The sequence below is a fragment of the Zingiber officinale genome, chromosome 4B, assembly GCF_018446385.1.
Source record: "Zingiber officinale cultivar Zhangliang chromosome 4B, Zo_v1.1, whole genome shotgun sequence".
In the NCBI taxonomy this organism is placed as follows: Eukaryota; Viridiplantae; Streptophyta; class Magnoliopsida; order Zingiberales; family Zingiberaceae; genus Zingiber; species Zingiber officinale.
This window is the reverse complement of record NC_055993.1, coordinates 123971079-123995562: the sequence shown is the minus strand read 5'-3', so window position 1 is coordinate 123995562 and position 24484 is coordinate 123971079. Positions and strand designations below refer to the sequence as shown.

Below are 24484 nucleotides of genomic sequence, written 5' to 3'. Positions count from 1 at the left end.
ATATCTCTGATGGTTATAGAACATGTGCTTTATGTCTGATCAGGTGCTCAACCGATCAAGCAAAGGAAGCGGGATTTTGGTGTCGAGCAAAATAAGATCATTCTGATGGAAGTAGACAAGCTACTGAAAGCTGACTACATTCGTGAAGGACAGTTCCCAAGTCGGTTGGCCAACATGGTCATGATATCTAAGCCAGGAAATAAATGGTGAGTCTACATTGACTTCCGAGATCTAAATAACGTCTACCCCAAAAACTATTATCCCTTGCCATGCATCAACTAGATGATGGATTCAACCTCCGGATGCGAACTAATATGCATATTGGATGCAATCAAGGTTACCATCAAGTTCCATTAGCCAAGGATGACCAGGAAAAGGTTAGCTTCATCACTGCTAAAGGGACTTATTTATATAATGTTATACCATTTGGACTAAAAAATATATGGGCTACATACCAGCGACTTATGAATAAGGTGTTCCGGAAGCATATCAAGAGAAATATGGAAGTCTATGTGAATGACATCCTAATCAAGTCACTCTGAGCAATCAATTTATGTGTTGATATAGATGAGACTTGCCAAACGTTAAGGAATTATGGGCTCAAGCTCAATCCCAAAATTTGGTTATTTGGAGCCAAGAGCAGGCGATTCCTGGGCTATATAGTTACAGAACGAGGGATTGAAGCTAACCCGAATAAAGTGCAAGCTCTACGACATGGCTCCCCCCACATAACTTGAGGGAGGCACAATGATTGACCGAGCGAATTATAGCATTGTCTCGCCTCATATCAAGATCAGCCGATCAGAATTTACCATTCTTCAAGATACTCCGTCAAGCTACCAAATTTTAATGGGACGTCGAATGTAACAAGGCATTCAAGGAACTGAAAGATTATTTGTCTGCCCTGCCTATACTCGCCAAACCGATAGTGGGCAAACCTTTATGGTCATACTTATCCACTACTGAAAGTGTTATTGGGGCAATATTAGTACAGCAAGAAGGGAAGGAGCAGTAACCTATATATGTTTTAAGTTATTTATTAAAGGGAGCAAAGTGTTGCTATACTACACTCGAGAAGTTGACTTATGGACTAATTTTAGATGCTCGGGGGTTATGTCCTTGTTTTCTCTCTCACCCTATAATCATACTAACTAATAGCACTCTGGGTCGGATACTCATTAATCTAGAGGTATCAGGAAGATTGATTAAGTAGACCACTGAAATCAGTGAATATGACATACAATATTAACCTCGAACGACCATTAAGGCTCAGGCTTTAGCTGATTTTATAACAAAGATACAAAACCCTCAGCCAGAAGAAATCTAGAAGATATATGTGGATGGATCATCCACCCGACATGAAAGCAGAGTGGGAGTTCTTATGATATCACCAGGTGTAGGATCAATAAGACGCTAGAGGGGGTGAATAACGTTCGTTGCTTTTCCAAAAATCACAAGAATACGTAGGGGAAAAATGAATGAAAGAAGAAGCGCTAACACAAGTAGTTTTATTAGTTTAGAGCCTTCAACAACTCCTACTCCAAGGCCCGCACTCGTTGAGTGCTTTCGTTGGGCTTTCGTTCAGTGCTTTTGAAAGCTTGGCCAAACCCTTCTTTTATAGGTTGTTTAGAGTGTCTCCAAGCCTCGTCCAGGGCACCTCCAAGTGCAAGTTTGATCCCAAGAGCCTCGGTCACAATAAGCTCTACTTACCGTGGCTTTTATCTTTTCAAAGGCACCTCTAAGTACTTCTAGTCGCCTTCAATGTGAAAGGTTAGATAACAACATAACTAACTTTAATCCACTTGTCATTTATCAAAACTTAGGTTTGACTATTTGTGTTAACTGCACCAATAGAACTTACTAATACAGGTCATAAGAAGGGGAAGTTTGTCGACAGAAATCACCAGAAGAGAGGGTTGAAGAAGACGAGGCACAGGGATGGTGTTTCTATGATGCTTAGGATTTTTAAACGTAAGCCATGAGAGATTTTTCAATCCCAACCATCTAATCGAAATGGTTTGATCATGGATAACCATTGGATTGGGGCATAGGAAGTGCAGTTGGTCTGTACAAAATTGTGTGTGTCAACTATCGCTTCCGAAAATGAGGTAGTGGGACACATAAAGTTTACCTATAAATGGACATTTGTGATAAACGAGACAACCCAAATCATTTCACTAAAAAGAATTTTTTTTTTCCCACATATCACTAGCATATTACCTAGCTTGTCAAGTGTTGGACACACTTTTTCCAAGAAGAATAAAGTTGACTGTCACATTAATAGGCATAAGGGGTAGAATGAGGCAGGGCCATCTAGTCAGGCGATCGAACGAAAATTAAACTCGGGTCTAGTCAGTCTACTATAAACTTCCTTCGACGAGACTTGAGAGGGAAGTTAGTGATACGGGATATTATGAGTGGACCTCGAGATGATGTGGTAGTCAAAGTCAGATGAGGTGGTTGTCAAAGTCAAGGTGAGGTGGTAGTCAAAATCAGATGATCATGTCACCCTCACCAAGACTAGTCATCCCTTCACTCTCTAGCATTAAGACCTTCGGTATGATGTCGATCGTCCTAAAGGTTGACCGACTTATCTTAGTTGAGGAGATACAGCTCTCTGTTATTTCTCTCAACATATAGTCAAACGACCCCTGAGATGGTCGGACTTAAAACGCTTATCGCTCCACTAAGTGCCAAGACATACAGATTTAACTCGAACTACCATAGGGTATGTGGACAAGGCAATTCTCAGTACCAACTTAGTCGGATATAGAGCCGCCTGAACTTCCATATCTCAAATTATTTCAGGAACAAGCCTCATAACATATGAATGATCGGTTCAAAGCATCAGTCCCATCTATCGGGTCTCAGTTCCTCACTCGACTCCCCCACTACTCAAAGGTGAGTCTCCCATCATACATCTGGTCGATAATAGAATCGGTTGAACCTAGACTTAGCTTCCCACTGCTTTAACATCAAATCCTCATCACCAAGGTGTGGTATATAGCCAATCGGCCCAATTGCCAGTCGGACTTATGGGATCGAGCTTCCCGTTCTTAAAGGGGACAAACCTTCTATTATATAGTTAGCCGTATATAAGGCTGATCAGATTTTCTTCAGGAGACAGTAGTGTTAGAGAATCACAACAACTTGTTAAAGAATAACAACTATTAGTCAGATAATATTCTTTGGTTACAATATACGCATTCAGTAGAACCTTCCTTGAAGATGACTCTACATCTCCCATCATCTGACACGTTATAATAGCATATTCTCTTAATTGCATCATCAATGGCTTAAGTTATAAAAGACGGTTCAGATACTATTAGCGGAAGATTCCTTGGAGGAAGATTGTACACCTTCCATTACCCAACATCTTTTGACACTAAATATTCCTTATTGCCTCATTATTACGGAGGTTATGAGAGATGATATAAAAAGGGGTTCTTTTCGTTGGTGAGGTATGCTTGATTATGCAATACCTTTTACGCTCAAGCATCTACTATTGATCTTCTATACTTTTCGTTGGGCCCGTTACAGTAGTTTATTGTTGGGATTCTCTAGCGTCACTATTGCATGGGTTTGACGAATTTTACTCAAATAATTAATTCTTGGTTTATAAGGGTGATTCGACGAATTTTACCTAAATAATTAATTCTTGATTTATAAGGGCGACACTAGAAAATCTAAACAATTCGAATTTTCAAAGACCCAAATAATTTATATATTATTATATTACACACAACGCGTATGTACGATTACATTAGTATATATAATGTATCTATTAATTTATTATTTTATATTGTACTTGGTAAAAGCTTGAGATTGCTCGAGATTGGCATGAATTAGAAAAAATTATAAATTTTTTTCTACCAAACAATATTAAACACATTTAAAGTTGTGGGATTCTTAAAAAGACGCATTTATTTTTATAGATTTTTAAAAGGTATATTTGTTTTTCATGTTACCTTTTGTCAATCACTTTATATTACATCTAACGAAAGAATAGTATGTTATATTTAAAAAATAATAATAATCTCAGTTCGTGTGATTATGATCCATACAGTTTTACAAATTCTTTCTCTCGATCATTAGAATAAATCATGGAGTAAATAATAGATAATTTAAAAATCTAGTATCTTTTAATTATACATTTTATTTAGAAGAAAATTATCAATAAATATATTATAATTGAAATTAAATTATATATATTTGGATTATAATTTGAATACTTTATCGTAACATCATAACATAACATGAGGATAAGATCTTCTATAATATTATGACGTGTATTGATTTTTACTATACATAAATCCTAAATTTAGAAAAAAAAAATCATATCATAGTGGTGCTTCTTTGAAATCAATCATCACAAATGATGTTCTTTCAAAACACAACAATCGAGGAGAAATAAAATAGGAAACAAATACATTATTTACTAAATTTAAATATTAAGCTGCGTTTAATTAGGCATAATATAATTTAGTTTATAATATAATTAAAATTATAATTTTGATTACATACTAGTATATATAATGTATGTAATCTTTGATTAAAAGGATGATTACATTCTTTTGTTTGATACATAATAATATATTTTATAAGGAATGTAATTTATATTATTATAAAATGATAAAAATATCATGCAATCTCTGCCGGAGGTAAAGGGCGGCGACGACGACCGCTACACCTCTTCTGAAGGCAGCAGCCAGCGGTGGTGGTTGACGGTGTCCAAAGGTGGCGACAGGCGACGGCGATGGCAGTAGCGATGTCGGTGATTGGCGACGCCCAGAGGTGGCGGCCGGCGGCGACCGGCGATGTCTGGAGGCGGCGGCCGGCGACTCCCTGAGGCGGCGGCCGGCGACGCCCGGAGGCGACGGCCGACGACGCCCGGAGGCGGCGGCCGACGACGCCCGGAGGCAACGGCCGATGGCGCCCGAAAGTGACGTCGATGACCGATTGATGCTGAAAATGGACTAGGGATATATTTGACATTTAAATTTTAGTTAAACGGTGATCTCATAATATAATCGAATTACATGATATTAACCTTGTAATCCAGATTACACAACTTTATTATCTTTTATAATTCAGATTACATTACATTATAAATTTAAAATTATACTAGACAAAATAATCAATATTATAATATAATTTTAATGATAATATTTTATGCACTAACCACTAAATCATCCCCAAAAAAAAAAACTAATATAATCATGAATATATCACAAGATAGATTATTTCCCACCCAACGTAAACGTAGCTTAATTGTGTCTTTTAAAAATCCACAACCTTAAATAAGCCGTTTGGTTCTTAAGATGCTCTGGTTATATTTTTCACAAAACTCCAAAATGTTATTTATTTGAGAATTGATGATGCTGGTGTGATGAAATCATTCTCATTTTTTATCACTAATTAACTTGTTTAATAAGTTAATAAACAACCTTATCCATGCCATTTGATTGATTGTACTATTATTATTATTATTCGTTTTTTGTACTTTTATTGCTATTTGCCTACATGAAAGAAACCCATCAGCTACAATGCTTCCATAAACATAAAATCCATTTTATAATGATTTTCTTTTCTATTTTCAATTTATTTAGGTATTATGGCAATTTGAATTATCAAGTTATATCTAAATTATTAGTCCTAATTTTATTGTACTTACATTTTTAATATTTCAAAAAAAAATCCATATATTATAATTTATTTATAATTAATAAATGTTATTTTTTCTGGGAAAAAACTTAAATCGGATTGGATAATTAAATATGAGAAAAGACAAATGTAGTTAAGAGTTAAAAATGTCATTATCGACCACGTACGACAAAATTCCACTATGACGACAGAATATTAATTAGACTTTTATAAATAATTAACTCCATGAGGGATTATTAATGCATAAATAATTAATATTTACAGACTTCTAAATTAATTAAATGACAGCGCGGTGGAGACCACCCTTCCCCGCTTGCAAGGACACGCCACCAAATGAGAGACGGAGACTGTCGGATCGGATTTGATAGAATGAACGGTCGAGATTTCTCTGATCAGATCTGATGGAAAGTAGTTATTCTTCTATAAAACCTTGAGCTTTGCTGCTACAGCAGGAAGAAGATGATCATGATCATCTGAACTGCTTTCGAGCTCCGGCGAGATCGCGAAGCTGCTGGCGGTTATTCGGAGGGCGGTAGGTTCCTTTGTCACCCAGATAATATTTCTTATTTGTTTTCTATTTTTGTTTATTTCTTGATCCATGAGTGGATCTTTGTGTTTCGGTGTGACTGACTGCTTCACGGCCTTTTTTCTGTTGCAATTTCAATCTCTGTATGACTTTGATTTGTATTCGAGTTCAGACGATTCTTCGTGTTCTTGCTGATAAAGACTTTACCTTGCTTGAAACAATGCCCGAAAGGGGTTTGTTTCATCCCGTAATGATGTTTCATATCCTCTTTTTGTAAGCTTCCATTCCTTGGATAAAGATGCAATTTTGCATCTGATTTTACTGGAGCAATTAATATTTTTTTGTCGCTTTGCTCTTGACTTTGCTGTATACCTTTGTTCTTACATTCACAAGCTTTCCATCCCATTTCAGATTAATTTTTTTTTTTATCAAAGAATATTGTCGATGTTTTTTCAGCCAACTGAATTTTAAATTTGATTTTTTGAGTCTCTTTAAGTTAACTTATGAAAATAGGTTGAAATTGAATAGTAATCTGTAATCATATAGAAAGTTCTAAAATATCCAATTTTGAAAATATTTCTATTTGATCTTCCATAAATCAAATAAGAATTAGGACTTTATCTAAGCAAATTTCTCAATTTTTATGAATAACTGTTTGTTGACATATTAATTTTATATCGAGCATAACAACTTGAGCATAGAAGAGGTACATCTGCTGTATGAGTTTGATTCTTATTGTCAGTATCACAATGTAGTGTGATCTGAGTCTTGTTGAATATTACATTCAATATTGTGTTAATATAACTAGAATCAGAAGTATCAAGCATAAGTAAAATATATTAAAAAAACAATCATTTCAATGGTAAAATTTGGAAAAGTATGAAGGTTTCTAATTTCGGAACCTAAATTAAAAGTAAAGAATACCTAACCTTATAATTATCGTAGTTCTCAGTTGTGACACAAAGTAATCAGAATTGTCAAACCACTTTTTGACAGTATGCCATTTCCATGAGAACCATGAACTATGTGAGTCTAATTCAGACATATAATAGCAGTTTGTTGTTTGTGATTAAGTTTGATAGCTAATCTGGTTTGTCTTCTTTTCCAATTTTGACAGAATTTTTTCACCAAGTTCTTGAAGGTGAAATATCTCTTTTCAATACTCTCGCCATCAAAGGAACCATGATAGAACCATTGATGAAGGATAGAGACAAGTGTGTTGACCCTGAGCTGTGGCACGCTTGTGCTGGAGGGATAGTTCAAATTCCAACAGTGAACTCCAAGGTCTACTACTTCCCCCAGGGCCATGCTGAGCATGCTCAAGAGGTTGTGAACTTGGGCACATCTCAGCGCATACCGCCACTCATTCCCTGCCGAGTCGTTGCAATCAAGTTCATGGCTGATCATGAAACTGATGAGGTCTTTGCCAGGATCAAGATGAACCCTCTTAGTGACAGTGAACTGGACTATATTGAAGATGATGGGTTGGATCTTCGAATGAATGGATTTGGCTCACAAGAAAACCCTGCATCTTTTGCCAAGACATTGACCCAATCAGATGCGAACAATGGTGGTGGATTTTCTGTGCCCCGATATTGTGCTGAGACCATCTTCCCCAGGTTGGACTACTCTGCAGACCCTCCTGTGCAGACTGTGATTGCAAAGGATGTGCACGGTGATGCATGGAAGTTTAGGCACATATACAGGGGAACACCTAGACGGCATCTGCTAACTACAGGATGGAGTAACTTTGTTAACCAAAAGAAGCTTGTTGCAGGAGATTCCATAGTTTTTCTTAGAGCCCAAAATGGGGATCTCTGCGTTGGCATTCGCCGTGCCAGAGTAGGCAAGGTTGGTGATGGCCCAGAAACTAGGGTAGGATGGAATTCCCTTGGTGGGAATGGTGGGTCCAACTGTGGTGGTTTTGCTGTCTTCCTGAGGGATGAAGAGAGCAAATTGTTGAGAAATGATCGTGGTAATTCTGACTCCTGTACAGGTAAGAGGGGAAGGAGCAAGGTGCTACCAGATTCTGTCTTCGAGGCAGCAAATCTAGCAGCAAATGGTCAGCCATTTGCGATCATGTACTACCCCAGAGCTAGCACACCAGAGTTTTGTGTAAGGGCTGGAGCAGTAAAAGCAGCAATGAGAATCCATTGGTGCCCTGGGATGAGATTTAAAATGGCTTTTGAAACCGAAGATTTGTCAAGGATCAGTTGGTTCATGGGTAGTATATCTTCAATTCAGGTTGCAGATCCAGTAAGGTGGCCTAATTCACCATGGAAACTTCTTCAGGTATCCCTTCTCAGTGCATTATCTATGATGATCTGCAATCTAGCAAGCGTATTTTACATTCAACATCATTATTTCTGATTCTCTTGTACCTTTCTGGTACACATGGAGTATAAACGTGTATTTCAGAATCTTTGGTTGGACCTTAAACAAGTTTCTTGTGTATATCAAAAACCAAGTACAATTTCCACGTATTCTTTTCCGTTTTCATTTTGATATTCATCTACATTATTCACATTCATTCTACATTTTCTTAGCTCAAATGTTGAAATATTTTCGACTATTTTAGTGAAGCAATACATATTTTGATTGACATGTAGTAAAGTAGACATGAACTTTAGACTCTTGGTTTTCTAACAAACAAGTAATAGTCTTGCTTTCTACTACGTGACATCCATGAATTTGGAGTTTAACTGATGTTGAAAATGTTTCCTGTAATCTAAACTGTACTAAATTTCTTCCAACAAGTTGATAGTTTGAAATCTCCAATGTGCAAGCCTAGTCTTTCTTGATAGTTTGGCATTTTCCAACTTCAGAGTGTTTTTTCTTAATTAATTCTAAAGATGTTTCAAATGGTTTTACAGGTGACATGGGATGAACCAAACCTGAGAGAGAATGTGAGACAGGTTAACCCTTGGCTTGTTGAGCTTGTCTCAAACACACCGGCTGTACATCTTACAGATCTCTTGCCACCTACAAAAAAATCACGAATTCCCCAACACCTTAATTTTCCGTTTGACAGTCAATTTAAAAGTTCAATGATCCTCGGAAACCCCCTCTTCCCACCGTCCATTGCTCCTGCAGCCATACAGGGAGCCAGGCATACACAGTTTGATCTATCTTTATCAGATTTTCACCTTGACAAAATCCCAACAGATCTACTCTATCCAGCATTTTGCCGGGTTGGTTACGCTACTCCCCCCTCGAGAATTTCTGCTGGCGTTATTGTTGCCAGTCCGCCTGTTAATGACAATGTGTCCTGTTTGCTAACCATTGCTCATCCTCCTCAGAGCCTGGAAAAACCGTCAGATACTAAGCCAACACAACTGATGCTGTTTGGGCAGCCAATACTCACCGAACAAGAGGTATTCCTGAGTAAACCAGAGAATACAATTGGCCGTGATGCTACCAGAAACAGTCCATCAGATAGGAATATTGAGAAGTCATCAAACAAGTCCAATGGTTTGAAATTTGCACCAACTCAGAAGAGGTCTCTCAAAGCATTCCCATGTCATTTGGAGCATCAGTCTTTGGAGCTTGATATAGAGACTGGCCATTGTAAGGTGTTTATGGAATCAGAGGATGTAGGTCACACCCTGGACCTCTCAGTCTTCGGCTCGTATGAGGAACTTTATGGGAGGCTTGCTGACATGTTTGGAATAAACTGCTCAAATATGACAAGTCAGATACTTTACCAGGACGCGACCGGTGCCATGAAACACACTGGAGATGAACCTTTCAGGTTAGGATCTTTGCTACCATTATATTCTGCTTGCACAATGCATGTAATCCTTTTTCCAAATGCATTTTTCTTCATTGATTAATCAGATTTTGCAACCAATTCCCAATTCCACGTCCTAGATCTTATCTTGTGATAATCGTCATAACGACAGCTTATAGTTTTTACCTTACCTGTTACAGTGAGTTCATGAAAACGGCCAGGAGACTGACCATATCAATTGATTCCGGAAGCGACAACTTTGCAAGGTAGTGAGTCTTTTGTCAATTGTATAGTTGAATTACCAAAGTTTCTTCCAACTTAATTGCTAAATTCTTGTTCCAAAGCCACTTGTGATGTTTGCCACATCATATAAGTTGTCAAGTTATGTAGCCAATGGATCAGTGCCATGTTCTGCTAATTTGTTAACGATGCCAAGTTTTCATTGTTAAATGCTGGTCTTTTATTGTTCATGGTGCAGTAGCTATAAGTTCATAATGAATTTAGGGACCACAATATTCGATTCTAAATAAACTCATTTGTATTTATTCAATACAAAGCATTCATAGAACAAACTAGCTTGAAGAATAATATATAAGCATTCATAGATATATCTAGAAAGTAAGTGAATTACCTTGCGACCTCCAAAATTTGTATTTTTCTAATTATCAAGCAATATTTTCCCTAGCTAAAAAATAATTTAACATCCATTGTAATATGAAAAAAGTTAAATTCCCAAGCTGAAGGCAATTATCAACAAGAACCAATTTGTGATTCAAGGAAACTGATGCTGGGCGAGAAGTAAAGACTATGTGAATTCCCAGGTGCTGAAGGCAATTATCAACATTAGACAAAACATAAGTAAACTCGTTGTACAGAGAACATACTTGCTGGGAACCTTCTTGTCGTGCGAATTGGCCTAAAGTTTGAGATTGCATCTACTTGCTAACATCCTAGTAGAGTGTAGCCTAACACCCTAAAGTGATAAACAAAGCGAATTAACAAACTCAGAAGCAAGAAAGGCATGGGTGCCAAGTGATTCTTGGTGCTTCATATCTCTAGTCGTCTCAGGCTCTCCATTGCAGTAGATTCAGACTCTGCCAAGTCCTTTGCGTCGCAAGCATCCAGAGTGTCTTTGGTTGGGATGGAACTCTTTGGAGGGCAGGCCATGGGTATGACTGAAGGTTCCTGCATCTGAACTGAGAGCAAGGGTTCCTTTATAAGAACTGGAATATCATCAGGTGCAGTAACTGGTGACAGTTCCTTCTTCGATGTGATTGATGCTACAACCACCACTGTGTCTTTTATCTGAACAGGAATACTTGATGGATTAACTGATACAAGCTCCTTGACTAAAGGAGAGGATGCTACAACTGGGGTTCCTTCCTTTGCCTGAGATGAGATCACAATAGTTGCAGTTGGGACTGGCGGTGAAGCAGCAAAGACTGGCACAGCCTGTCGAATGCGAACAGGGGAGGCCAGGCGGATTTGCGTGTGACCAATACCAGGAGGAGGTGGGCACACCTGTGGTGCTGGTGGTTGAAGCGGTGGGGCTGAGAAGACTGGCACCGCCGTCCTAATTGTCACAGGGGGTGCCATGCCATGGCAAGACCTATTGAAGTGCCCCACTGGAAAATATGGTGCTGCTCCATGAACTGGGAAGTGCGGAGGCCTGAAACTATGATACTCTCCCTGCTGGTAGGTTGACGTACGAGTTGCATCTTTTATTCCAGGGGATGTTGCGCGGACTCTTGTAGTAGGTTTCTGACGGATGAGAGGTAGGATCTTCGAAACATATGGAGGTTGTTGCAGGGAAGAGGGTCTTTTGTCAGGTTGTATTGGAAACTTCTTTGGAAAAGGAGTTGCATTAGGGTTATTGGCCATGGCTATCTTTTCCTTCAGGCGGTATTGAAGAAGAGCTCTGGCAATGGTTATCTGCTCCTGCTCATCGCTGTTCGGCTGTTCATTTGATGAGCTTGCAGTCTCCTTAGCCACTGTAATATCATGAAAGATGGTATTAGTAATATTTTTCATCCCCTTGCGTTCTTCGCCAAAATTTACCACAATAGGAATGTAAATCTTTTGTTGGACTGAACTAATTGTAACCAGAGACCTAAAGTGAAGGCATGAAAAGGGCTTTTGAGTCTAATGGTTACCCGGAAAGTCAAAGAGGCAAATATTAAACAGGTTGAGATATGATAACGTAGCTGCAGGTTGCTTGCAGACATGAGTCTGACATGTCGAGGAATAAAATTCCATTGCCAGGGAAACAAAGGCAATGGAAAAGGCAGGTTCACTCCAACATCATGACTTAAGATATACTGAAACTTTTCTAATCCTAGAGTAGTTCAAAAGGATAATAAATAAAGCTAAATGGATATCCTTAGGAGATAAATTTTAATAACAAGAACTCTTTCTTGAAACAGCCAGGCTTGGTTTCTTTTGCAGGTTAAACTAGGAACCAGTAAGAAAGTTTTGTTTGTGTGTGGACATTTTCAGAGGCCACAATCCAAAAATTCATGAAAAGCATCTAGAAAAACCAGTAGCTACCTTCTTCCATCATAGACTTATAAGGAAACTCATCCCTATATTGCTACTTAAGCACATTCATAACAGGTAGAAGGTCGTAATATGAGATGATATTAATAACACTATTCTCCAATTAACAGGTTGAGTACGTTGAAGGGACTAATCTATAACGTGCATGCAGCTGTAAATTCACACAAAATCTACATTATTGAAAACTCACATTGTTTCAATGATGACCATGCTGCTAAAGCAGCATTTTTCTCTGCTTGCTTCTTATTCTTAGCCGGTTCACCTGTAAATATGATTCCAGCAAGTTCCACCGAGCATGTAAAAACAGGTAGATGTCCAAGACCTGACCGGACTGTTGTATATGAAGGCAAAGGTGCACCAACTCTCTGGGCAATTTCCTGTAGAAGGTTCTTATAAACCCCCGTCTCATCCTGTGAAGAAACTTATTGCATCAGAAATAGAATACTGGACGTGTCAGTGTAGGTAGCAAAACAATTACAATACAACAATTTCAGGCTTCCGTGCTGCCTTTTAATATTGTTCATTAGGTTCTTATAACATGGATAAGTGCCTTCAAAGATATTGCACAAAAGTTACATGATCGCAGAACCAATTCATGCATGATACATCCATGAATTTTTTGAACTATGGTTGCCAAGTTTCAACAGCAAATGATGTAATACCCCATAAGGAGCAAGATTGCTGACATGATATTATGATGCACATCTAAATATATTAAAGTGTGGTTCCCCTCCAACCATTGAGATAGTTATGCAAGTCGAGCTAAAACTTGAAGTTCAAACTACAAAGTTCTTCTAAAATAGCAAAGAGTTAGCAAGAAGATGAACAATCCCGCAATTTTTCAACTACTAGTCAACGCATGTCGAATCCTTATTAAGACCAAGGAAGAAATTATAATTCTTGCAATTTCTGAAAGAATAAAAGAACTATTCACAATCTTATTTCAATCGTCCATGTTCTAATCCTATCATCTTTAAATTCTTACCTCAATAATTCTGCATCGAAAAGTTGATGCAAGACAGCACTGAAAAAAAAAAAAAAGAATCACTAGATCCACAAGTAACTCCACCAACATCCATCCAAACACTAGGGCACTGCAACGACAACCTCTTGTGGTGTTCCCACTGACCAGCTGCAATCCACTAGCAGGCTCAATTGGTGCAGTTAGTCGTGGAAACCATAGTTTGAAAACAACCAGCGTCATGTTGTCACCACTATCATGAAAGGTCAGCACTTTGAAATTTGAACCAGCACCTATCCTACTCATATACACATTAATTGACTACTAATACGCATGTTGCCGGTGCCTTGAATCAAATTTAGCAGCCATGCAGCTCGTAGCAATAAACCAAGGTATTAAGTAGCACCGCAAAAGTTTGTCTTGGTGGGAAAGACATCCGCCACGATAAGAAAGGTTTAAGCACAAGTGAGAATAGTTTATTAGTTTATGGACTAGTCAACAACACTAGAAGACAATATATTAAGAGACTAACGTAAGAACTCGACGCCACTCGGTGGAAACCGTGTCAGTGCTTCACTTTTCCTCTTAATCTTCTTAGTTCTTCTAACTGGGAATGGAGAAGACTGACGACGTTGACAGAGATTAACAAACTCAGCCGGAACCCTGACGGAAACAGCGCGCAAGATAATGTTTGACGTGGTTAAACTAATTGTTTTGGGGAACTGAAAACAAATGGTGGAAGTTTTTTTATTTTTAAAGGAGGGGGGCTCCGTCGTCGTTCCGACGAAGTTTGCCGTAACGAAAACCGACCAAGGAAAATAAATAAAAAGAAGAAAATAAAACTCACTCAACTACGATCTCGAAAGTCCATTTTTTTTTTTCATGTGTTCTGGAGACTCTTTCTTCCAGTCCAACAGACATAAATCGGGAAGATTGACGGAATATGTTTTGATCCCGTTTGGCCTTTTAAAAAAAATGTTTGAACACGTCGAAATCCCATCGTTTAACTATGAGCATATTTGTGCCTGAAAGCGAATGTAAATGCAAAGACAGCAAATAAATTAAAGGAGAGATTTTTCTTAAACCTAATTCCATGAAATCCGAGCATCGCAAAATCTGACAGAAGGGAGACGATTTTTACCATTTAATTGGGTGTGGATCAAAGCGAAATGAAAAGAAAAGAAAAGAAAAGAAGTAGAAGAAGAAGAAGAGTAGATGATGTACAACTAACCAAGATCCGGGCGGCTAGGGAATGGGAGGGTCCACGCTGGGAGAGCGCGTTGAGCGCCACTTCCGCCGCCGAGTGCTCCGCCTGCCGCAGCGTTAAGCAGAAGCTCGGACTCTCGAACACTTCCCCATTAAAGTTCACGGTCGCCTTGAACCTCGGCGCGTGATCCGGCCCCTCCCGTATGCACGTATATGACGGCAGGTTGAAGCAGCTCCGCTGTGCCAGCTCCTGCAGCTGGTTTTTATACATCCTCGCCTCCGTCAGCACCAGTAACGTGCTGAAACCGAGATCTCCGACTGTCGGAGGGTAAAATCAAAGATCCGACTCCCGGCGGTCCAGATCCAGGCGCCAGCGCCGCGGAGGGCGGATGGAAGCTCAAGGTGGCATCTTCAGGGGTTCCGCAGAATTGACGGCTCAGCCGAAGAGCTTAAGCCTTCCCCTAGGGTTCCTCTCGCCGCAGCAGAGAAGCAGAAATAGAGGAAGAGAGAGATCTACTCAGAGGAGAGAGAGGGAGAGGGGAAGAAGAAGCAGGAAAACAAAATTGCAACCAAATTGGCAGTGTTATTTCTACAAAACACCTCATATTATTTATTTTTAATTAGCTAAAATTCATAATAAAATATAGTTTATGAAATTGACTCCTTTATGGAACGAGCGAGAGTTGTGTGGTGTCACTTACACATTTATTTTTCAACACCGAGTTGTTTTTTTATATATTTATTTATTATAATTTTCATTTATTAGCTTTATTTATTAATTAATTCAGATCGGGGTGAGTCATAAATCGGGTTGTTGTAAGGAGTTGGTGTGGAATTTGTTACATAGGGGCAAATTTCATTTGTGCCCCTGTTTTTCAATTTTCTGTCCCATTTTTTCTTAACGAACACTTATAATTCACTCGATATTACAATTCGGCCCCTCGTTTCAGTACTCCGCCTAGGAGAATAAGAACAGAAAAAGAATTCTTTATAGATAAGTTTGAACTCGACTAGAGACTCTTGTCGAATTTTCAGTTTCATAACGAAATCATACGATTTCGAAATTGTATCGTATCATATTAATACAAATTTAATATTTTTTATTTATTTATAATAATTATAAAATAAATATGTTTATTATGTATATAAAAATAAGTTTTATATTAATTTATTATAAGTTATCAATTATTAAATAATTTAATATTATTAGAAAAAATAATTTAAAATAATTTTATTTAAATAGAATTGATATATTAATAATTCAGAAGTGTCTATTATAATAATAATAATAATATAAATTAATACAATATATTACTTTATATTAATAATAATTATATAAATTAACTATTTATTTATTTATTTATTAAATAATATATATTTTAAATAGTAAAAAATATCAAGTAAAAAAATTTAAAAAATATATCATAATATAAATATAATTTATTAGAATTTTTTTAAAAAATTTAGAATTTTTTTTAAAATTTAAATGAAATTTAAAATAATAAAAAATATATTAGAATATAAATAAGAATTATTATATATTTTTTTAAAATTTTAAATGAAATTTAAAATATTTTTTTCAAAATATTAATTAATAAAATTTATTTAATTTATTTTAATTTTTAAAATATTTTTATATATTTTATTAGGATAATTTAATTAGGGTTTATAAAAACCTCTTCAAAATATCACACATCCTCCTTGGGAATTCTTTAAATTAATTAAATAAAATAAATAATTATTAAAAACAGAAGAAAAAAATGCGGCAGTACACGAGATTGCGCCGCGATGATCGCGGGCGATCTCGCGAGGGGCGTCCGACGACCCTGCCGGATGCTTCTGGCGCCGTAGAAGTTGTCGCGCACGACGCCTTCGGCACTGCAGAAGCCGTCGCGGGACGCCGCCAGAGGCGTCCCGCGTCTCTTCCGGCGCCGCCGAGACGAGGACGCCTCCCGTGTGGGTTTCGACCGCCCGGCGGAACGGTAAAAATCGTCTGTGCCAGACGGCACGAAATGGCATTTCAAACACTGCTTAACAGCCGACTCGTTAGTCCCTCACCGAATTAGCAACCATCCAATGATACCTTAAGGATGCTTTGTCCGACTCAACGCTCGTCTCACTGTATCAGTATCTTTTTTAACTACTTAACTTATATGTTCGTTGCTCGTGTCCGAAAGCTCAATGAATGAGCTATCGGTGAGATGACAGAACTATCAACGAAGGAAAATTTTTTAGCCAAGAACTATCGATCTTCAGTTGGAAGCTATAGACTTATGTATATAATAGATAGAGTCCACGTGAATATTAGAGCGAGAATTAAGAAAGGAGTTTTTGACATAAATACTCCGATACTCAAATAAGAGTAGTAACCAATCAAATATAAAAAAAGATGAATAGTAAAATAGTAAATGTGTATACATAGACGTGTGTACGTGAATATACATATGTAAGTGTATTTGGTCAACGAAAATGACCCCTTTTTATATCGCTTCTCATAACCTCCGTAATAATGAGGTAACAGAGAATACTTGGTGTCAGAATATGTTAGATGATGGAGTATGTATACCAGTCCTCCTCTAGGTAGAGGAAGGTTCAATTATGTATATATCTCAAAATAAGAAAATATTCAGTGGTGAGTGTTTGTTATTCTCTGACAAGTTATTATGATTCCCTGATAATACTGTCTTTTAGGAAATATCTGGTCGGCTCTATGACCGAGTGGATGTAATTGGGAGTCACGCCTAGGAGAGATGAGGAACTGAGTACGGAGGTCCGACAGCTCTGGGATCGGGCAAATGTAGGCTAGGAGTCACACCCAATAGAGATGAGGAACTAAGTCTGAAGGTCCAACTGGCTCTGAGTCCAAACAGATGTATGCTAAGATATTTACACAAGAAAAGTAGGGAGTTAAGCCACATACGTCCATTCGGCTCTAGGGTCTGAGTTGCTGTATGCTGAAGACTTGCATAGGAGAAGTGGGGAACTAAGCCCCGTATATCCGGCCAGTTCTAGAGCCCGACCGGCTTTATACTAAGAGACTTGCACAGGCGAAGTGGGAAGCTAAGCCCCGTATGACTGGCCAACTCTAGGGTCTGACCAGCTGTATGCTAAAAGACTGGCACAGGAGAAGTGGAGAGTTAAGCCTCATATGCCCTATTGACTCTAGGGCCGCCCGGGTTTATGCTGGGAGACCTGCTTCTGAGAGGTGGTTTGTCCGGATACATACACTCCAGCTTTGACTACCATATCACCTTGACTTTAACCACCATATTAGCTTGACTATCGACTCCACCTTACCTTTGGGGACACTCACAACACGCAGTATCATTCGTGAACATCGACAAGTGAATCATCAGTAAGTTAGCTTTGTTTCCAATTTAATCATCAATCACCGAACAAAATGAGGATGTTGATATGGTTAGAAACCTGAATGAAGTCAAACAGGAAAAAGAAGATGGTTAGAACAATGGCAAGGGGGTTCCCAGTGCATACACTTCGATGCTCAAGTTAGACGATAAAGAAGATGAGTATTAGGGTTTTGATGTATGTAAGTGTGCGTATGTACCTGAGATACTGTAAGGGCTACCTTTTATAAGGAGACTATAAACTTTTTCCTTCCGTTCCCCTTTCTATGTTATCATTATTTAATTTCTTAAATAATGCAAGACTTATTCACGTCGCTATCTTTTTCTCAAAATAATCTAAGATTTACGAGATGATTATCCTTTTTCTGAAATAATCCAAGATTTTCACTATGATTAATCATTTTCCTGAAATGATTCTACATCTTGAGTCACTAAGGGACTAGGAAGTCAAGGAGGCAGTGGCCCAAGAGTTGGGAGTCGGAAAGCTAATGAACTAGGAGGCCGAAGGGGTCAGGAGGCTAAGGAGCCAGGAAGCTAAGGAGTCGGGAGGCTAAGGAGTCGGGTGTCAACTTGACTTTCCTCTATTGGAACCATATCAGCAGGTTTCACCAATCTTCTCTTATTATGTAGGCAAGAGTCTAACTAACTGGATTATTATGTAATTAGAATGATTCTAGCTGTCTCGACTTCTTAAGTCATGTGACAGATCCATTGCATATTTCTAAAGAGATTACGTATTAATTGTCAGCACGCCTTAGTCATCATGTCCTTAAATATAGCCACTCTTTTAAACACACATTCTGAGTCATCCGTCTTGATTCCTGAGCCCAGAATGCACTAATGAGCCTCTGAGGTTACATCACATTAATGTGATTGAACTCGTCACAAAGAAAACTAGGCATCTTTTAACAGGTAATGATTGCTCTGGATTTTTATTTGTCTCATATGCTTGATCTCACAGTGAAAATTTTGTCCCGTCCTTGTAACAACAGAGATCCAATGATCGTTATTGAATGAGTCGGGTTATATAGGTCAGATAAGAACGCTTCTATATGCACTTGTTGATTCTTCAATCATTGTTTCTGCATCTTCTTTGTCTCTGAGTTTTCCGCTCCGCCCAGTAAGTTGTTTCTATTGGATTGGGTGGACCGACTAGAGGGATTGAATAGATAATCTGCAGTAAAAGTTAACTATTTCTCTTGTTAACAAACTCAGCAAGTATGCACTTGATTAATTAAAAATAAATAGCATAAAAGAAAAGTAAGAGACAGGAGATTTACTTGGTTTACAACTACGACGATTGTTAATCCAAGATAATGAAAAACGTACTAAAGATGTCCTTCAAAAAGATTAGAGGTGAAGTAGCACCTTATAATAGTTGAAAGCTAGAAATGAATTACAAAGGTTTAAGAACAAGTTTATTACTTTACAACTAGGTATAGAGAACTATTTATAGTGCACTAATCGAAATGACTGTTTTACTAACGTGACAATTCGAACGCCTCCATTGATACAGGGTACCTCCAATAGGATGAAGTTTGCCAACGTTCAGTCGATCTGACTAAATGAAGGTGCCTTGATTTATCGGAGGTGCCTTAGTTCCGATAGAGGTGCCTCAGTGCGGTTGATGTGAACTTTGCTTACCTCCGCAGCAATAGCTCCAATCTTATTTGAGGCTCCTTGGGTTGATTTAAGGCACCTCAGCTATTATTCAACTGAGGCGCCTCTAGTCTCATTTGAGGAGCCTCGAGTACTTTTCATCCGAATGGTCAATCTTAGCATTGACCATTCTTCGTTCCACTCGCTTAGGTAATGCTCCGGTCTTCCAGAGTTAAGTTCACCCGAATCTAACTCCGACATTCTCCTTGAGCAAACTTCCTCCTGGTTTCACATCTCTCGGATGCATCGCTCATATCCTTCTCGTTCATCGGTGTACTCTTCCGTAACTCCTCGTCTCTCGAATGCATCGAGCCCGCCGAGTTCCTTTCCATGACATCCTTCTCGCTCGCTGCATCTTTGGCTCAACTTCTTATGTTCCTAAGTCTCTGCACACTCAAACACAAGGCAACAAACACACAAGGTCTAACTTAACTCAGTTGATCATATTAAAACTAACCTGGGGTACTTATAGTTTCAATCCATCTTTACGATTCTTTCTTTCACCAGTCCTTTGATAGCAGATTTCATGATCGAAGAATCTTCTTCCACTTTCTGGTATAGATCTGTTGGTTGATCCTAGGAATATCGTACCGGTTCCACTGTACAAAAATTTTGTACAAGTATCGAACCTTTCCTAACAACCTATTGTGTTCTTTAGAAATTAAATTCGGAATCGCAAACGGAACTTAACATTATTGATTCCAAATTTAACTTATCTGTTCTTTTAGGTTTAGACTTGGATCGCAAATGGAACTTAACATTATTGATCCAAATCGACTCATGTTATAAATTCAATTAAATATTAATTTCAGATATCAGTTTCCAGGTTAAACATGGTGAGGCACTAGGCCTTCTTGGATATGGGAGCAACCATCACTTCCTAGACAAAGCCTTTCAATGAAATCTAATATTTAATTTCCTTATATAACCCTAGGTTTAACCAAAAAGAATAATCGAATCACAAATTCAAAAAAAAAAAAAACGCAAACTCGAATCACAAATTTGAAACCTAGAATTATATGCCTCCTATGTTTAGAATTCATACAAAGAAAACTAGTATGATGCAGAAGATAATTACTAATTATACATTTCTTTGTAAGTAACAACCTCTTGATCTTCTACCGTATTCCTCTTCTTATCTCGGACGTTGTGTGGGCAATGATCTACCGAGATGAGAACCGCTCAAACCCTTCTTCTTCCTCCTTGCAAGTTTCGGCCAAACACCTCTCCTTGAGATGATGAGTTTCGGCCACCACCACCAAGCTCCAAGGGATGCTAGAAACAAAGCCTCCTTTCTCTCCTTCTCCTCTAAGCAAGATCTAGCCACCACCACCAAGCTCCAAGGGATGATGCCGTCGGCTACCAAAGAAGAAGAGAAGAGGAGAAGCAAAGGAGCAAGGGTCGACCACCACCAAGGAAAAAAGGGAGAAACTATAGAATATAGGTTGTGAGGTAAGGCACCTCTACCCCCTCTTTTATATTCCTTGGTCTTGACAAATAAGGAAATTTAATTATAATTAAAATTCCCTTATTCTCCTTGTCATTTGTTAATTAGGAAAATTTAATTAAACTTTCCTTTTAACCCTTATCATGGCCGACCACATCACAAGCTCCAAATAAGGCAAGTTTAAACATAATATTAAAACTTTCTTATTTGTTTCCGGAAATTTTTAAAATAAAAATTTATCTATTAATTTTCCCTTCATGGTTGATTATAAAGGGAAATTTTATAAATTAAAATCTCTCTATTAAAACATGTGGATGTTTTTCAAAATTCTCTCAATGTATAAATAAGGAAAGATATCAAATCTTTTCTTAATCTTTTGTAGAAACTATAATAGGAAAGATTTAATTTTAAAAGTCTCTTTTAAATCATGAACATGGTTATAAAAAAGGAAAGTTTTATCAAAAAATTAAAATCTTCCTTTTAACTACAAATAAGGAAAGATATCAAATCTTTCACTTAATCTGTTTGTAAAAACTATAAAAGGAAATATTTAAATTTTAAACTCTCTTTTAAAATTATGATATCCACATAACAAAAGATTTTAAAAATAAAATCCTTTTAAATTTCTTGTGGCCGACCCACCTAGCTTGAGTTCAAACTAGGGCCGACCACACTTCATCTCATCCAAGCCTTTATGTGGCCGACCCTTGCTTGGGCTCCAAGCATGGCTTGGTCGGCCACCTAGGATGGGTAAGAAGGTGGGTATGGGTGGGTATAATACTTTATAATTATGAGGCTACGATAGGGACCAAGAGGAGGAATTGGTTTTGGTCTCTCGATGAAATTAAGCTTCCCGTGTTCGCCCCGAACACCCAACTTAATTTCATCAATAATAATTCATACCACTAAAGAATTATTATTGAACTACTGCATCAATCCCAAATTACATTTTGGGCTCCTTCTTATTATGAGTGTATTAGTCTCCCTGTGTTTAAGATATAAAATGTCCACTAATTAAATGAGTTACTGACAACTCACTTAATTAATATCTAGCTCCAAGAGTAGTACCACTCAATTTCATTATCATGTCGGACTAAGTCCACCTGCAGGGTTTAACATGACAATCTTTATGAGTTCCTCTTGGAGACATTATCAACCTAGATTTCTAGGACACAGTTTTCTTCTATAATCAACAACACACACTATAAGTAATATCATTTCCTAACTTATCGGGACTTTTGATTTATCGAACTAAATCTCACCCTTTGATAAGTCAAAGAAATAAATATTAAATATATGTGTTTGTTATTATATTAGGATTAAGAGCACACATTTCCATAATAACTAAGGTCTAGTTCTTTTATTAAGTCAGTATAAAAAAAACTTACCTTAAATGGTCTTACTCAATACACTCAGAGTGTACTAGTGTAATTTTATAGTTAAGATAAACTAATACCAAATTACACTATGACTATTCCAATGATTTGTTCCTATCCATCTTAGTCGTGAGCTACTGTTTATAATTTATAAAGAACCGATAACATAATCTTCTGTGTGTAACACCACACACCATGTTATCTACAATATAAATTAATTGAACAACTACACTTAGCATATAAATATAGACATTTTTGACCAATGTGATTCTTTATTTCAAAATAAATATTTACAAAAACTAGGTTTTCAGTATACACTCTAACAAGATCTACCTCTTTAAGTTTTATTGATGCATCCTTGGATCGGTTGAGAATGGCTTAAGGCTTCTAAATGGCAACAATCGGGCAGACTATCCTCCTCCATGCTTTGTAATCTTCTTCCAAAGTCACATGCTGAGCGGGCTACGCTTCACTATTCATGTTTTCTTTATTAAAGTATCGTGATACTTTCACATCCCATTGTCATAGCTTGGCCTCAATTTTTTCGTATTTTGAATGTGGTAGTAATTTTTTTCGTTTGTATCGCATTCCACTTTTTCCTCACTTCTTTCATTTTTTTTCTTTTACCCAAAGAAGATGGAGGATGGTGTTTTCTTCTTTTCCTCCCGATCTAGGATTAATTTGATCAAGGAGCTTCCTTTATCTCAAAAGGGATGAAAACCCTAATTCCTTTTCGTCAAATCCCCAGGCTCTATTTCTTTATTTCAACAAGAATTGTCCCCGCCTTTGGCTTTAAAAGACTACCACTTAGAGTGAGACTATTATAGCGCACCTCAAAAGCTACTGAGCTTGCAGTTCAGCAACAATATCCTACTCGAGGAAGGATTGTTGTATATGTTTGAGTTGTGCCCATGACCACTCCCCTCAACGCTTTGTTTGGTAAGAACTCTTTATCATTGTAAGTTTTGATATCTAACTAAAGGCATATTATTTTTTTTATAGTATGCACGATGATGAGAGCATCGCTGAATAAGGTGATGAAGCTTACCATGGTAAAATTGGAAGCACATAAAGTGGCTATCATTGATCTTACTAAGGCGACCCCCTAAGGGAGGAGCACTACCGGTTGCGGCTATAGCCCTAACAGAGGGAGCTTCCCAATCGGCAATGAGAGCGCTAAGCCCGACAGGAGAATTTAGGAGGCCTCCTTCTAGTTCACCTGGCACCTCAAGACCAACTTCATCGGCGGAGTCGGGAGCCTCCCTTACAATTTCAAAGAAAAGTGTCACTCATCTGGACCCTCAACCAAATAATCAAGCTTATCCACTGTTACACAAATCCCCATTGGATCCTTAGCTTCACCAATCCATTCGTCAATTCAACCATCAGATGAACCAACCAGATCGGAGGACCACATTGCTATAACGCACCTCTCAACATATCCTAGGACTCTTATTTTTTACCTCAAGTCAAATCAGAAACTTCTCGTATGGAGACAGGTCCTTCACATGCTTCCTTGGATCTGAGTTCTTCGGATCGCAGAGGGAATTTGTTAGGTGAAGTAGATGTCCCCTTTGTCGTGGAATTATCCCAAGACCTAGTCCAGGAAGAGCACAGGATAAACCTCACCCTTTATGGTCCAGCAGTCCTCCTATAGAAGAAAGGGAAAGCAACAACCAAGGACATGCTCATCCAAGCTTTAGCAGAGGAACTTCTAATGATATTTGGCTAGCGATAACCCAAAATTTGCTAGGATCATCGAGATCTGCAGGCCCGCATAGCTAAACCGAAGACCCAATTAGTGTAAGATTGGTGCACGTGAGAGGGAGGTGAATCACGTGTATTTAAAAATTTTATATATTTTTTAAAAAAAAATAAAGTGTAGCGGAAAATAGAAACAATAAAAATAAGAGAAAGAACACAAGGTTGGTTACTTGGTTCGGAGCGTTCAACAACTCTTACTCCATGACCCAGGTCCCTAAGATTTATCGATG

The 24484-nt window shown here is 37.9% G+C and overlaps 2 protein-coding genes across 3 annotated transcripts; one reads left to right on the top strand and one right to left on the bottom strand.

Annotated features, from left to right (window-relative positions):
- Positions 1-6113: 6113 nt before the first annotated feature.
- LOC121976416 (auxin response factor 18-like) lies at positions 6114-10388 on the top strand. Of its 2 annotated transcripts, XM_042528568.1 has the most exons (5): positions 6114-6196; positions 7308-8482; positions 9064-9381; positions 9490-9941; positions 10121-10388. In XM_042528568.1, exons 2-5 carry the CDS (start codon positions 7373-7375, stop codon positions 10188-10190), a joined length of 1950 nt encoding a protein of 649 aa, XP_042384502.1. In that variant the 5' UTR covers positions 6114-6196; positions 7308-7372; the 3' UTR covers positions 10191-10388. The 2 variants fall into 2 exon arrangements, with proteins under 2 accessions (XP_042384502.1, XP_042384501.1); XM_042528567.1 differs by having other exon boundaries at positions 9064-9941.
- Positions 10389-10745: 357 nt separating this feature from the next.
- LOC121976417 (double-stranded RNA-binding protein 6-like) lies at positions 10746-15205 on the bottom strand. The gene is made up of 3 exons (XM_042528569.1): positions 14669-15205; positions 12667-12886; positions 10746-11911 (listed from the first exon to the last, which is right to left on the bottom strand). The coding sequence occupies exons 1-3, from the start codon at positions 14912-14914 to the stop codon at positions 10968-10970; spliced, it is 1410 nt and encodes a 469-aa protein (XP_042384503.1). The 5' UTR covers positions 14915-15205; the 3' UTR covers positions 10746-10967.
- Positions 15206-24484: the final 9279 nt, after the last annotated feature.

What these genes read in the sequence shown, in the direction of transcription:
- LOC121976416 (XM_042528567.1), top strand. Translation starts at nt 7,373, where the DNA reads ATGATAGAACCATTGATGAAGGATAGAGACAAGTGTGTTGACCCTGAG. An exon ending in CACCATGGAAACTTCTTCAG is followed by an intron (nt 8,483 to 9,063) that starts GTATCCCTTCTC and finishes ATGGTTTTACAG; the next exon opens with GTGACATGGGATGAACCAAA. An exon ending in ACTGGAGATGAACCTTTCAG is followed by an intron (nt 9,942 to 10,120) that starts GTTAGGATCTTT and finishes TACCTGTTACAG; the next exon opens with TGAGTTCATGAAAACGGCCA.
- LOC121976417 (XM_042528569.1), bottom strand. Translation starts at nt 14,914, where the DNA reads ATGTATAAAAACCAGCTGCAGGAGCTGGCACAGCGGAGCTGCTTCAAC. An exon ending in CCCTAGCCGCCCGGATCTTG is followed by an intron (nt 12,887 to 14,668) that starts GTTAGTTGTACA and finishes GTTTCTTCACAG; the next exon opens with GATGAGACGGGGGTTTATAA. An exon ending in ATGGTCATCATTGAAACAAT is followed by an intron (nt 11,912 to 12,666) that starts GTGAGTTTTCAA and finishes ATGATATTACAG; the next exon opens with TGGCTAAGGAGACTGCAAGC.